At 48.2% G+C, this 13,891-nt stretch overlaps 1 protein-coding gene across 1 annotated transcript in view; it reads left to right on the top strand.

The window, feature by feature from the left end:
• The window catches only part of PLEKHG4 (pleckstrin homology domain containing, family G (with RhoGef domain) member 4), a 69,988-nt gene that overhangs the window by 21,704 nt on the left and 34,393 nt on the right, over nucleotides 1-13,891 (top strand). Inside the window, exons 7-9 of the mRNA XM_010001046.1 lie at nucleotides 1,012-1,128; nucleotides 4,610-4,708; nucleotides 5,726-5,874. Coding sequence (XP_009999348.1) covers nucleotides 1,012-1,128; nucleotides 4,610-4,708; nucleotides 5,726-5,874 — 365 coding nt within the window. The remainder of the gene's footprint in view (nucleotides 1-1,011; nucleotides 1,129-4,609; nucleotides 4,709-5,725; nucleotides 5,875-13,891) is intronic.

The following is a 13,891-nucleotide window of genomic DNA, read 5'->3' as shown; positions in this document are numbered from 1 at the left end:
AAGACTGTTACAAGCTACAAGAATGGACAGAAATTCTGTGCCTGCCAAAACCCTGTAGATGTTGGAGTAGGCCAGGACCTCCCTTTTGGCCCCTGTGAATGAAAACTTGAACAGCATCAGGTTTTCTCTGTGTGTTGAGCTGCCCTGGAAGGCTAAAGAAGAACAAATGCCATTAGTCCATTTCCTCATTGCCACCATGTGGAAGATTTGGAAGTGGGAAAGGGGACTGCAAGCTTGTGCATGGAGAGGGAGCTACAGGAGACATCAAACACATTGAACAAATCCAAAAGGCGTGGGAGGGAGCAGAGCAAAGGCTGATAAAGACACAGGCATGCAGGAGGAATTGGAAGCATCATTGCTATTTTGTCAGGAGGTGGGAACTTCACTGTGTGTGGAGGGGGGCTGGATGTCTGCACCTGAGTTCCTGGTGTCTAGGCTGGCTTCCAACTACCTGCAGGAGCACTTGTCTGTTTCTTGGGTGAGTCTAACAATGCTCTGAGGCCCTGCAGACTCATAGAAGGCAAATTATCTGTGTCAAGATCCAGGAAATATTTGGAGTGAATGAATAGCTGCTGTGATGAGTGGAGAGTTGAAGGAAGGGCAGAGGCTGCTTTGCTAGACTGTTGTTCCAGGAGGTAGATGGAGAAGCTGGAGACTGGATTTAACCTCTCAGGCTCCCCAAACAAATGCAGGAGGCAGGAGCTGAGAGGGAGCTGCTGTGCTTGCACCAGGAGGTGCTGGCTCTGGAGAAGGTTGCTGCTGCCAGACTTCCATGGCAGATGTTCAGCTTGGTGGAACAGCATGTTGTGACCTGCAGTCCCTCAAGGTTCACCCACAGAGCTGTACAACAAGATTGAACTGATTTCTGTTCCTTTCTACTGTAGTTCTCTTCCAGATGTGTGCTGTGCAATACAGATAAAAAAGAAAGGCTGCTGTCTTTTGTTAACCATCCCCTCCTCCTCTAATACACCCTAATGCAAATGTGCTCATATTTCTTCTCTTCCTGTGCAGTTTGAACTTCTCACCTCCATGAAGTCCCTCCACAAGCACATAGACAGCTCCCAGCTGCCCCTGGAACTGGATGGAACCTTCCCTTATTGCCACAGGGACTGGTTAAGCTTCCGCATGGTGAGTGGGATGTCTGGTGTGCTCTGGGATCTGAGAGAAGAGGTGGCATGGTGACAGAGCTGGAGCAGGAGGAACTTGCCATCAGCTGAACCCACAAGCATTAGAAGGCAGTGATTCCTGTAATAGCTGTGTATGCAAATGAATCTGTTATCAAGAGAATACTAATACTGTCTTCGTAAAATACATGCACACTGTGATCTCTTGGCATAGAATCATAGAAACACCCCCAACTGTCTCAGCCTGTCTCCAGAGCAGAGCTGCTCCAGCCCTTGGATCATCTTTGTGGCCTCCTCTGGTCTCATTCCAACAGCTTCATGTGTTGGGGGCTCCAGAACTGGACACAGTGCTCCAGGTGAGGTCTCATGAGATCTGAGGCATGACTGCCTGAAGTACAGTTTTTGGTTTTAACTCATCTACTTGAACTACCTTAATTCAAAGTTGACTTTATTTTGAAGGGAAAGAAGAAACAATCCTGTTGTGTTGTGATCTATTGGTACTTGCCTTCAGTTGTACCCTGAAGCTTAAGGGCAGGCACTTGTGCTAATCTCAGGAGAAGGTGTTGGATCTTGTTGCCTTTGAACTAACAGTCAAGAACTTGAGCATAGTAGAAGCAGTTAGATCCTGTTGGTTTTGGAGCAGGTTCCCCAGGGCAGGCTAAGAGCTCCTTAGTAAAAACTGCAATTGTGGCAGGAGTGAAACTTGGAAGTTCCTGATAATCAGTTCAGATACTTCTGGGAACATCCTTGTCATCCTTTAGATAAAATGCACTTACTTACCAAAGCTGTCATCAAATTTTAACTCTTTGGAAAGCATCTAAACTAAAAATGCAGGGAAGATTCAGCCTTGGGGAGCCTTACATTCCTCTTTGAGCTAAGGAAGCAAAGGAAATGTGCAGGTTGCTTTTCCAGGAGTCTCAAGACAGAGGTGGCAGTAGGAGCCAGTACCAGCAGTCGGTTCTTTCTCCCTGTTTTGCTGTGGTGCCACTATCCTGTTTGAGGTTTTTCTCCAAAAGAGGCTTGGATCAAGAGGTGTACAGTGAACCTCCCTCAGGTGTGGATTAGAGCAAGCCTGGGATGCAGGGTGGCTGAGCACCCTGTGGAAATGCTTGAGCTTCAGGGGTCAAACACTGTTGATAAAGAAGGTGGCCCTGGCACAGGGTGCTGCAGCCACCAGTGCAGCACAGGCTGAGCTGCAGGTGCTACTGGCTGTGCAGGCTACCCCAAAGCTCCCTCATCCCTGGAAGTGTTCAGGGCAGGTTGGATGGGGCTTGGAGCAACCTGGGCTGGTGGGAGGTGTCCCTGCCCATGCAGGGAGTTGGATCTAGGTGATCTTTAAGGCCTCTTCCAAAAGCAACAACACCAGGTCAAGAGGGGTGTTTCTCTCTCTCTGTTCTGCTCTTGTGAGACTCCACCTGGAGTACTGTGCCCAGTTCTGGAATCCACAATGTAAGGATGTGGAACTGTTGGAGCAAGTCCACAGAAGGGCCTCAAAGACAGGAGGGCTGGAGCTCCTCTCCTGTAATACAGGCTGAGGGTTGGGGTTGTTCAACTTGGAGAAGAGAAGGCTCCAGGGAGACCTTAGAGCAGCTTCCAGTGCCTGAAGGGGCTCCAGGAAAGCTGGGGAGGGACTTGGGACAAGGGCAGGGAGGGAGAGGACAAGGGGGAAGGGATGAAAACTGGAAGAGGAAGATTGAGGTGAGACATGAAGAGGGAATTGTGGAGTGTGAGGGTGGTGAGAGCCTGGCCCAGGTTGCCCAGGGAAGCTGTGGAAGCTCCATCCCTGGAAGTGTTCAGGGCAGGTTGGATGGGGCTTGGAGCAACCTGGGCTGGTGGGAGGTGTCCCTGCCCATGCAGGGAGTTGGATCTAGGTGATCTTTAAGGCCTCTTCCAACCCAAACCATTCCATGATTCTAGAAAGAAACACACCTGTAGCACCCATACCCAGCTCTGGGTGCACTTGTGCTGGTGGAGGGAGTGTAGGTCCTGGGATCATGTGCTTGAATCTCTAAAAGCTGCATCGAGACATGATTTGACGTGCTGAGACTAGACAGGATGACATCTCTGTAAATCTGCACACAAACTGCCTCTCTTCACCTTGTGTGTGATTCACTCACCCTGGGGGGTGGCAGAGCCATCACCTCTGCTCCCAAAATACTCGGGGTCCTTTGGCTGTGGTGTCATGGCACAGTGCAGCATTTGAAGCAGGTGAAGGTATCACTGATGACACCCCTGTGGTGGTGGTGTTGGCAAACCCCAGCAGTTAGGCTTAGCACCTGCCAAGTGTTCTCTTTTCCAACTTACTTTAGAACCCATTTTTTAAATTGCATCTAAAGGCAGTGTATGAACTTGTGCTGGTGCAGCAGAGGTACAGAAACCAGATCTTGGTGCCTGGGGTTGATTTTTGACGTTTATTTAGCAGTGAGGAACCAGAGAAGCTTTGCAAGAAGTTATGGATTAGTTTTCTGGACAGAGTTGAGAAAAACCAGATCACTGAGGTGCTGTGTCCATACAGAGGATATTTCTTGAAGGAACGAGCGTGATACCAGACTATTTCCTGTGCCTTGCAACTGAACATGCAAAATGTTACCAGGGGGAGTTAGTGTAGGAATCAGTCTGTCTGGTTTACCTGTTTACACCATGATCTGTGTGTGATAATGGCCCAGATGCTCAGCCCCTTTAGATCTGCAGCTGTTGGTTTCCTGGCTCAGTGATCTCACCTGCATCCTGCTCATCTGTCCCTGCTGGGGCTGCTCCAGCTCTCCAGGGAGGAGGCACTTCAGGGAAAATTCAAACAGCTACTTTGTTTTGTTTTGAGTACTCTTGTTTTGGAATAGCTGTTCCTCCCTTCTCTGATTTCAGTGGCTGGGGGGTGGCATCTTGACACTATGTAGGCTTTAGATCACTGACTTTTCAAAAAAGTTCTGTGAACCCCTTTAAAATGTTTGGGGTGTTTTTGTTTTGTTTTTCCTTCCTTTCCCTTCCCTCCCCAAAGAGGGGAGGGATTTCAGATTTGTCAGTAGGTTAATGTGCTTAATTGTGGAAACTTCCCAATTTCCTAATCTTTAATTTACACTACTTTTAATATAAACAGAAATTATTTAAAGCAGAGGAATTCTAAGTAGTCATACTGTGTTTTGTTCCTTCAAAATTCATGTGTAGTGATTCATCTTAGTGGGAAGTTACAAGGAAGAATGTGGGACATAAGTGTATGATTTTGTGGTTGTTTATTTTTCCTCAAGTGTGGCCCATATGAGCCCTGAGTGTATGAGTTGAAGGTCTATATAGAGGCCTTGCTATGGAGGCATCTGAAGCCTCTGATGGGCCTCTCTGCTGGTACAGCCTCCCCAAATGGTGTCATTTAACCCTTGGGTTCATGTCCTCTATTCTCTTGATTTCTCTACTTACAACTTTCTGCAAGCTGAAAAAGCAACTTTCTTGTAAGCCACAAGATGTTAACCTGCCTTGATTCTTTCTTCTTGTAGAAGCTGGAACACTTGCTACAAGGATGCCAAGGTGCCTGTGCCTTCCTCCAGGGAGCCATTCATAAAGTGGAATCTGGAAAATTACCAGGAAGAGCTGAGGTAAGAGTGTCCCTCACCTCTGGTCAGAGGTGGGCTGGGACAGAAGAGAGCAGGAGGCTGGATGGCTGCAGAGAAGCTGTGGCTTTGGTTTTACAAGCTGTAGTAGCAGAGGATTCTGAGCTGTGTGTTACTGTGGAGCTGTCAGGACAGCAGGATTAGAAGAAGCTAATCCAAATGAAGTGGTGGAGGCTTCACTGGGTGTAGAAGTTGGTTCTCTGCTCCCTCACTGTGACCCAGGAGATCCCTTCAGCTGTGCTTGTTGCTGCTGGAGTGTGTTCTTAGCAGGTCCCAGCTTTGGAGCTGGTGCTGGCTTTGGGGTCTTCCTCAGGCTCTGCCACACCAGGCTGGCTTGAACGGCCTGGTGAGAAGTTAGGTGACAGCACAGATGGTGGTGACAAGGCCAAGGCTGGGCTGTGGTTCCAGCTTTGCTGCCTCCAGAACAGAACTGTGGAAGTGGGCAAGGGGAGGAAGGTACAAAGGTCAAGCCAGTGTTGTTGCAAGTGTGTTTTATCCCCTGCTCTTGAGAAGCTGCTGTGCCCCTGGCAGAGCAGGGAGCTGCTGCCAGAGCTGCCTTCAGTGTCCCAGCAGTAAAACGAAGGTGCAACTGTGGCTGCTCTGGGCCTTCCTGTCTGCATGTGGGTATCCACAAACCCTTCACGTGCATCTTGTCCCACAGCTTGGAGCAGTGCAGGTCTGGGCTCTTGGAGCAGAAGGAGCTGGAAAGGAAAAAGGAGGCTGGAAAGCTTATTCTTTCCATGCTCAGAGTCTGGATGGTGATAGGAACTGGGTTTCAGTTTTCCCTGGTGGGGAAAGTATCGAGACAGAAGGAGGATTGTTTATCCCTTTGGATAAACAGGCCTGAGGGAACCAGCCGTGGGAACCAAGCTCCCTCCTTCCTAGGGTGGGCTGAGGTGAGATGTGGTCTGTGTGTTTTGGGTTGGGCACTGTTTTTTGCCTGTTCCCTTGTTGCCTGAAGGTTGCAGTAACTGCTCCCCCTCCCTCTTGCTGTCCCTCCAGGAGGCAGCTGTGCTGCTGAGGAACTACAGGCAGCTGATGAAGAATGTTCTTGAAGACATCCGGCTGGTCAGGCTGCAGTTGGAGGGTGGAGCACTCCTGGCCAGGCTGAGGAAGGAGGAATCTTGTGTCACCCTCACCCAGGACTACAGGTGAGCCCCAAGAGGGGGACAAGAGGAGATGGAGATGACCCATCGTTGGTGCAGGCTGGAGAGCAGCTCCAGTTAGTGAGGGCTTTTGTTGAAAACAGCAAAGGTGAAAAGCATAGTGAACTTTACCCTCCAGTCCAAAAACTTGTCTGGGTAAAATCACTTAGATGGTTAAGTTCCTTTTCCAAGCCAAATCAGACTTATCTTGTGTAGTGAAGAGAGGGCTGGATATTTTGTGTGTCTCTAAAACATGAGTCTTAATTGTTGATGCTAGTGATGAAGTTTTAGGTCCAGGGCATTATCAGCAAGGCACTCTGCAAGGGGATTTCCAAGGACCTTAACTTTCAGGCATGCTTTCTGGCTGGAGCTAGCCCTGATCTCCTCTCACATGTACAGTTTTCACAAACAAATACTCACTGCCCATTTGCAGAATCAGTATGAGGAGCCTGAGAGAGGCCAGGGTTTGAAATCCCCAGGGCATTGCACAACTCCTGTTTGTACTGTGAGAGCACCTGAAGCCTATCAGTGTGGGAAGGCTTCTCTGTGTGCTGGGCAAACAGCAGGGTAGAAGGACAACCCTTGCACCCAGGAGCTTCCAGCCTGGCTGTGAGAGAAATGCTGGTGTGTAGGTGCAGGGGATGATGGGGTGGCATGGAATGGCTTTGTGCATCCCCAGCTTGCTCTGCTTAAACTCTTCGTTGCCATCACAAGCTGGGAGGTTTTCAGGGAGGGGAGAGAGAGGAGATAACAAAAAAATTTGCAGGTTGTCTCAGCCAAACACTGGGGAAAGAACAACCTTTCTCTTTGGAAATCCAGCTAGAGGGTGACAAGGCAAGTTGCTGCCTCTCACTGGGAGCTGGGGTCAGCAGTTGGGTGCTGAGCAAGAGGGGACCCTGTGGACAGGCTGTGTCACCCTGTGGACAGGCTGTGTCACTGTGGCTTTCCTCTCCTTGCGGTGACTCCTCCCAGCAGCTCTGGCCAGCTGTGTGAACACATTGCTCTTGCTGAGCTGCTGAAGTGCTCTAGGTGCAGTTTTGGGTAGAATCAATACAGTCTAACCTTTCTTCCTGGCACCATGTAAGAAGTACAGATAATGGGGATTGTTGGTTTGGAAGTTTTGACATATTTATTTATTTTAAGGAACACTAGCAACTTTAGAGTCCTGGGAGAGTGAAGAGAACGTGTCTGCTTTTCATGTTTTGTTTTGGTTTTAAGCTGAGCCTCGTGTTCTTGTGCGGGGGAAATGATCAACTTTGAAATCTGATCTGACAGAGCCCCTCAGGGTTATTTACTGCTCTAATTACCTTAGGAAGGGCAGGGACAAAGGATACACACATCATTCTTTGAGTGCACAGTGGTTGAGCTTGTGCCCAGGCTGTGTAGCATGGTCTGTTTAATCCAGGTTATATTCACTGCCTGCCAGTATGAATGGACATGTGGGCTATGGGTCAGGTGTATGGGGAGTGTAAATTAATGTAGTGGAGGAAGTTAGTCCTCTTCAGCCTGTGGAGCAGATGCTAAACTAAAATGAGATGGAGGAACTAAAATGAGGTATTTTAATTGAGGAAATGAATTGCATTGAATCACAGAATGGTGAAGGTTGGAAGGGACCTTAAAGACCACCAGGTTCCAACCTCCTTGCTATGAGCAGGGACACCTCTCACCAGACTAGGCTGCACAAACCTCATCCACCCTGGCCTTAAACACTTCCAAGGATGGGGCAGCCACAGCTTCCCTGGGCAACCTGGGCCAGTGTCTCACCACCCTCATGGTGAAGAATTTCTTCCTCATATCTAATCTAAATCTCCCCTCTTTCAGTTCAAAATTGTCACCCGTTGTCCTCTCCCTCCCTGCCCTTGTCCCAAGTCCCTCCCCAGCCTTCCTGGAGCCCCTTCAGGCACTGGAAGGTGCTCTAAGATCTCCCTGGAGCCTTCTCTCCTCCAGGCTGACTTTAATTGAGGTCTAATTGTCTAATAACTCTGGACAGAGAACTAAAGAAGTCCACTTGTGTTCCAGGAGCCTTTCAAAAGGGGGAAAAAGCTCTTATCACTTGGCCTGAAATCTCTGTATATAAGGCATTGTTTGGTTTAGTTCCCCTGTGGCTCCCTTCTCTCCAAACTGGTGTGCAGATATTAAAGGTTCTGAGCTCTGTTAACCCTCTCAAGGCTCCCATTGTTATGATTTTTCAAAGGCTTCTTTAACAGACAGGATCAAAGCAGGGTAGGGACAAAATATTGGAGTGGGCCTGCTAAGCTAGCATGGAGTGGCTATTGATGTGTGTGGGTACCAATAATCAGTTTTTTCACTGGTGATGTGTGAAAATGGCACAGGATTGGTTGTGTCCAAGCACTCAGCAGGACACAGTGTTGCTTTTCTCAACTTCGAAGTGTAAAATCTTGATCAAGGCTTAACAGTTTTTCATTCCACACCCACTCCCCCAATATTTGAAATGAAATTATTTACAAAAGCAAGTCAAGTGGCTTTATCCTTCTGATCCACCTTTTTTGGCTCTTGTCTTAATTACATGTCCCATTGTTTTAGTTTTTTCTTCTCTTTCGTGGTGCAAAAGCCTGATCAGGCAGAGTCATGACTGCCAAGAACTGTTAGAAGTTGTGAGGCCAGCTGTGAACAGGTAACTTAAAATGTGGAAAAATAGCACATAAATCAAGGCAAAAAATGGTAAGAGCAGGACTTTTCTTGACTCTTAGCTCCAGTTAGCTAAAATATGCCAAGCAGAAGTGCAGAGCTAAAGGTAAAAAAGTGATTTCTATTTTTTTAAGAGGCACAAAGAGGACAAGGCAGCTGCACCATCACCTTGGGATTGAAGAAGCAAGAGGCTGGATTGCTTCTTTTGCAGGGGATGTGTTTTGCCAACTCTCACAGGTTACTTTCATGCCTGTTTCTGATTTCACATGGCAAAAAGAACAACCAGGATGTGGTAAGAGGAGAGATGTTCAGACCCATCTGCAGGCTGGAGATGGGATGCCAAAGCAGGCAAGGGAGCAGGGCTGTGCTCTGTGCAGTCAGATGTTACCTGCCAAAATACCTTCTGGTAGCACAGCAAACAAGGCCTTAGTCTTTATTTAGTACTGAAACGCTTCCCTTGGGGTTGGTTTTGACATTTTTCCCTGCTCTGCCCTCCTGGAAAGTTGAGATGCTCTTTGGAGTGTTTCACCACAGAGCAGTGGGATCTGATTGCTGCTCAGGTCTGACCAGAGTTCTGCAAGCCAGTGGCACTGCAGAAATGGAGCTCATCCCATCAGAGTTGTGGTCATGCAGGAGAGATGTGTTGTGGTACATGCACTTGTTTCTCTGACAGATGCTTTAGAAGCCCCCAGGAGTCCCTCCTGGATGGTCCCATCCCACAAGATGCTGTAGCATCACAGCAGTGGCTTTAACTGGTAACTCTACTCACTCTGTCCCAGTGTGAGCTGACCAAGATTCTGCATAATTCTTTCTCCTCCAAGTTCTGTACAAACTAGCCTTACCCATCCAGCTGCTTATCCACTAAGGGAAAGGAGCCTTCTCCAAGCAGTCTTTCTGCATCTCAGCCTTTCCCAGCTCAGAATGCAGGAGCTCAGTTGCCAGAACAGGCATCCTGCAGGCAGCCCATCCCAGGGAGCTGGCTAAGGGGGATGTGGTGGGCTCAGTTGGTCCCATTCTGCTCTCCCATCTCCAGGAAGACCAGGCTGCAGTTGGTCTGGAGTTGGTGTGGGTGTGGTGCTGATGAGCTGCTATCTTTGTGGTGCCTCCTGAGGTGCAATAATGATGATGGCTTCAGCACAGGCTGGCCACCCCAAAGGGCAGGTGACCTGCTGAAGGCAGCATTGTCACTTATTCCTTGGTGGTGGGTTTAAATCCAGCACGTTTACTATCACAGCAGCTGCTGTGCTGGAGGCTCAGGGCTTCTCCAGCTCTGTTAGCTGAAAGCTTCCAGGTTTCTCTGCCCTAGTCTTTTGAGGATTGAAATGAAAAGTTCTTAGCCTAGCTGAAGTTCCTCTCAGTGAGTGTGGACAAATGCCATGGGGACAGCCATCACTTCAATGTTACCAATACTTATTTTCCTACTTTTGAACAGGAAATCGTTAACAACCTCAATATTTTTTCATAACCTAATGTCAGGAAGTCCAGCAGGTGTATTTTTTCCTTCTGGCTGTCTTGGGTATTGATCAGCCAACCTGTCTGTGGCTTGCAGGCAACTCGAGAAGTGTGTTGTGGAAGGTGAACTAATGCACTGCTTGTTTGGGGGTGGATTTCAAAGGCTTCTCTGACACTTCCATCAGTAATCCTGGAGAATGTGCCAGGAGCCAGGCAGCACCACTGGGAGCTCCTGCTCAAGTGAGATGGTTGTGAGGGGCTGGGCAGCAAGACAGGAAAACATCTAGCCTGGTCCTTGGCCAGACATTTTCCACTGTTGTTCTCATTATTGCTGCTCTTCCAGCCTAGCCAAGAGCTGGGAACACTTGCCTAGTCCAGTGATTCCTGGCATCCTCTAGATGAGTCAGAAGTGGAGAAAAGAAGATAGAAACATTTGATATTAATATATCTTACAGCAGGATACACCTTGGTTTAACTAGCAAACCTGTGCTCTGTGTGGCCTAGCAGCAGGATTGCCTCCTGCTCTGTGTGTTGGAGGGCAAGGCAGCCACAGGTTCTGGGTGAGAGCTGAGACAGAAAAACCTCAGAGGATGAATGCATGACCAGGTTGGGTGCTGGGCTGTGTTCAGCATGGAACCAGAAAAAGCATAATCTCTTTCCCCAAGCTCCTCATCTGAAAAGAATTTGTTCTTGCTAGCTGTGAATAAGCAATTTATAAATAGATGGAGCAGTGAATTCTCCTTTTGTTTGCAGAAGGGCAGGATAGTTAGTCTCTGTGCTTTGAAGGTGGAGTGACTAGAGCCAAGAGCTGGTTTAGTGAGCTGGCTATTTTTAGTGTGGTTTGGTGATCTGGTTGGAAGCCCTGGGTGGGGACCTGAGCTGAGGTACTGGGCAGTGCAGAGCAGACTTCCTGAGCAGCAACTCCCACGTTCCTGATGCTGGACCTGACTCAGTTATAGCAGCCAGGAGGATGATGTGGTGGACAACAGCCTCCACAGCACCTGTGCTTCCACATGCAGTGCTGGAGTTACAGCTGTGTGGTGATGTAGGAGCTTATATCTGTGGATCTTTAGCAAGACTTCTGTTAGTAGCAACTTCTAGGATCCTCCAAGGCAGCCACATGCCCCTCTGCAAAGTGGTGTACAAACTTTTTTTAGCACAAGTGATATCACACTCACAAGTGTGTGAGTTTTCAGGAGCTCCAGGAAGACCTGCCAAGGGGCTGTACAAGCATCATCTGAAGCTCTGTCTGTCTGGGGTCCAGGCAGAGATACTCAGCTGATCATCCAAAGTGTGGGACAAGATGGGAGCAAGGGTAGAGGGGAGACAATTGTCTGGTGTGTCTAGGGAGACTGGGATGGCTGGCATGCTTGGTTTGGAAGGTAGACGTTGGGTGCCTGCAAGCTGACAGCTGCTGCTGAGGGCTGGTGGTCATGGCCAGGCAACATACATGGGGAGATCCTTCCTGGAGTTAATACTTTCTTCTTCCATTCCCTTTCTGCTTTAGAGATGTGTTTGTTTCTGTCTGTGCTGCAGCCAGTTTCATGGTTGCTACTCAAAGCATGTCCTTCAAGAGGTGACAGTGGTTGTGTCCCTTTCATTGGTGTTATTTTCCCAGAGTGCTTAATCAGCTCTTGCTCATCTTCCTGCCTCCTGGGGACCCTCTCATGCTCCCACTTTCACTGTGCGCACTCCTGATGTGAGATTCATCATAGAGTGTTGGGGGTTGGAAGGGACCTCTGAAGATCATCTAGTCCAACCCCCTGCTAGAGTAGGATCTCCTATAGTAGAACCCACAGGAACATGTCCAGGTGGGTTTGGGATGTCTCCAGAGAAGAATTCACAACATCCCTGGACATCCTGTTCCAGGGCTCTGTCACCTTCACAGCAAAGAGGTTTTTCCTTCTGTTACACTTGAACCTCCTGTGCTCCAGCTTATGGCCATTGCCCCTTGTCCTGCCACTGGACACTGTGGAAAAGAGACTGGCCCATGCTCCTGAAACCCCCTGTAGATATTTATGAGACACCCCCCCTTCAGTCTCCTTCTGCAGGCTAAACAGAGAAGTTAGGGAGTTGTTGGACACACCTATTTTCTTCCTTGGCTCCTTCCCATGTGTATCTGTTGGAAGCACAAAACACTTCAAAACTGCAGAGCTCAACACTGCTGATAAATATCTGGTGACTAAAACCTCCATCTCTTGGTGAGGAGAAGCTCTCAATATACCTTGAAATGAGACAAAAAACTGTGGTTACATCCTGGCCTCAGAGCTTGGCAGCTTCCTACCAGGAGACACCTCTGCTGGTGACACAAGGTGCTGAGGATGACTGAACCTTTGGCCTTTAGCAGTGCCTGGGTGGCAGTGCTCCTCCATGGCCTTTGTTTGTCAGGTGGAGGGAGGAGCACAGGGTGACATTTCTATCCAAACACATCCCCTGCTGCTTTGCTATTCATTTTCCTTACAGTCCAACCTGTTCCCTCTGTTTGTCTGCTGGTTTTTGCCTGCTCAGAAGCACTTACACTCGCATGAAACAAACCTTGTTGCTCTGCACGTTAAGGGGTGTGAAGCTGCTGCTGTTCTCAGGGTACCAAGTGGAGCCACTTGTGGCATTTGCAGAGGGGTAAAAGATTGCAGAGCTCTTTCTAGGTAAGTTTTATTGTTCTCTTTGACTTTTTCATGAGATTATCTTCCTCAACACCCTTTTTGCTGTTTATTTTCTGCTCTCACCTACTTCATCTTCCTGGATGCAGTGAGAATTTACCCAGAAAACTCTACTTTTACTTGTTCTTTTTTTATAAAGCTTGTCATGCCAATGGGACTTTAGGTAATTAATGTCACGCTGTGTATCTGTTTAAAAAAAGATTATGGAAAAAATAGCAACAAATTTCCAGTATAGGACGTGAGAGGAACTGCCTGAAGTTCCTGGCTCAGCCCAGGCCATCCCACAAGCACCTTTTTTTTTTCATCTGGCTACGTTGGGGTGGATGTTTCTGTTGCTGGGATCATTAATGGCACAGTCACTGCTTTTATGTGGATCATAAACACCAGGAGCGTGTGAAAGGAGGATGTGTCAGGGAAATAGGTTGTTGGCTTGAAATGACAGTGGGGGTGTGTTTGAGGAGAGCATCTTGAAAGCCTGGTGGTCCCAACTCCAGCAACACAGCTGCTGGACTAGTGCAACTGATTGAGATAACAAGTATGAACATGAAGAGGTTAATGTACATGGGGAGAGGTCTGGAGGTAGAAGCTATTTACAGCTGGTAGAAAACCACAGCCTGATGCCTGGTGTTCCCAGAACAATGTTTCCACATCCTATCTCAGGCTCTGCTGCAGGGTGAGCTTTTCCTACTACCAGGCTACTTGTTGGTTTGGGATTTCTTATGATGTTGGGTTTTTTGGTGTTTTGGTTTTGTTTTGGGTTTTTTTCCCGGGCAGTTTTATGGACCTTACTGGGGTTTAAAATCAACCAGAGTCTGCACATGGTTTTATTATAACTGAAAACAAGTCAGGCTGGGGAAGGAATCAAAGGTCAGAGCTTGAGACCACACTGTGACACTTGTTTAACTGAGTGCATCGAGCCCTTTGCTTTTCAAGGGACTTCAGAGTATATTTCTTTTAAGTGAACTGTTCTGCAGAAGAGAATTCTCTCAGTAATTAAGGTCTGAGGTGTGTTGTGTTAATTGGATGGGTTGCTCCCAGTGCATGTGCTGGTCAGGTAACCCTGGGAGGAGGGATTCAGGCAGGTCTATGGTTTCAGCTAGATCCACTCTTCCCATCATGAATGGCAGGAATCCAACAGGCAGCCCCAGACTTGGTGTTTGACCTCTCTGCCTTTCTAAGGACACTTCAGGGTTCTAAAGACTGTCCCTAGTTCCCCAAATACTTTTATTGGGTAATTAAAACCACTGTAGCTATTTGTGCAC

The sequence above is a fragment of the Chaetura pelagica genome, unplaced genomic scaffold, assembly GCF_000747805.2.
Source record: "Chaetura pelagica isolate M959 unplaced genomic scaffold, ChaPel_1.0 scaffold856, whole genome shotgun sequence".
In the NCBI taxonomy this organism is placed as follows: Eukaryota; Metazoa; Chordata; class Aves; order Apodiformes; family Apodidae; genus Chaetura; species Chaetura pelagica.
This window is presented reverse-complemented; position numbering and strand designations above follow the sequence as displayed.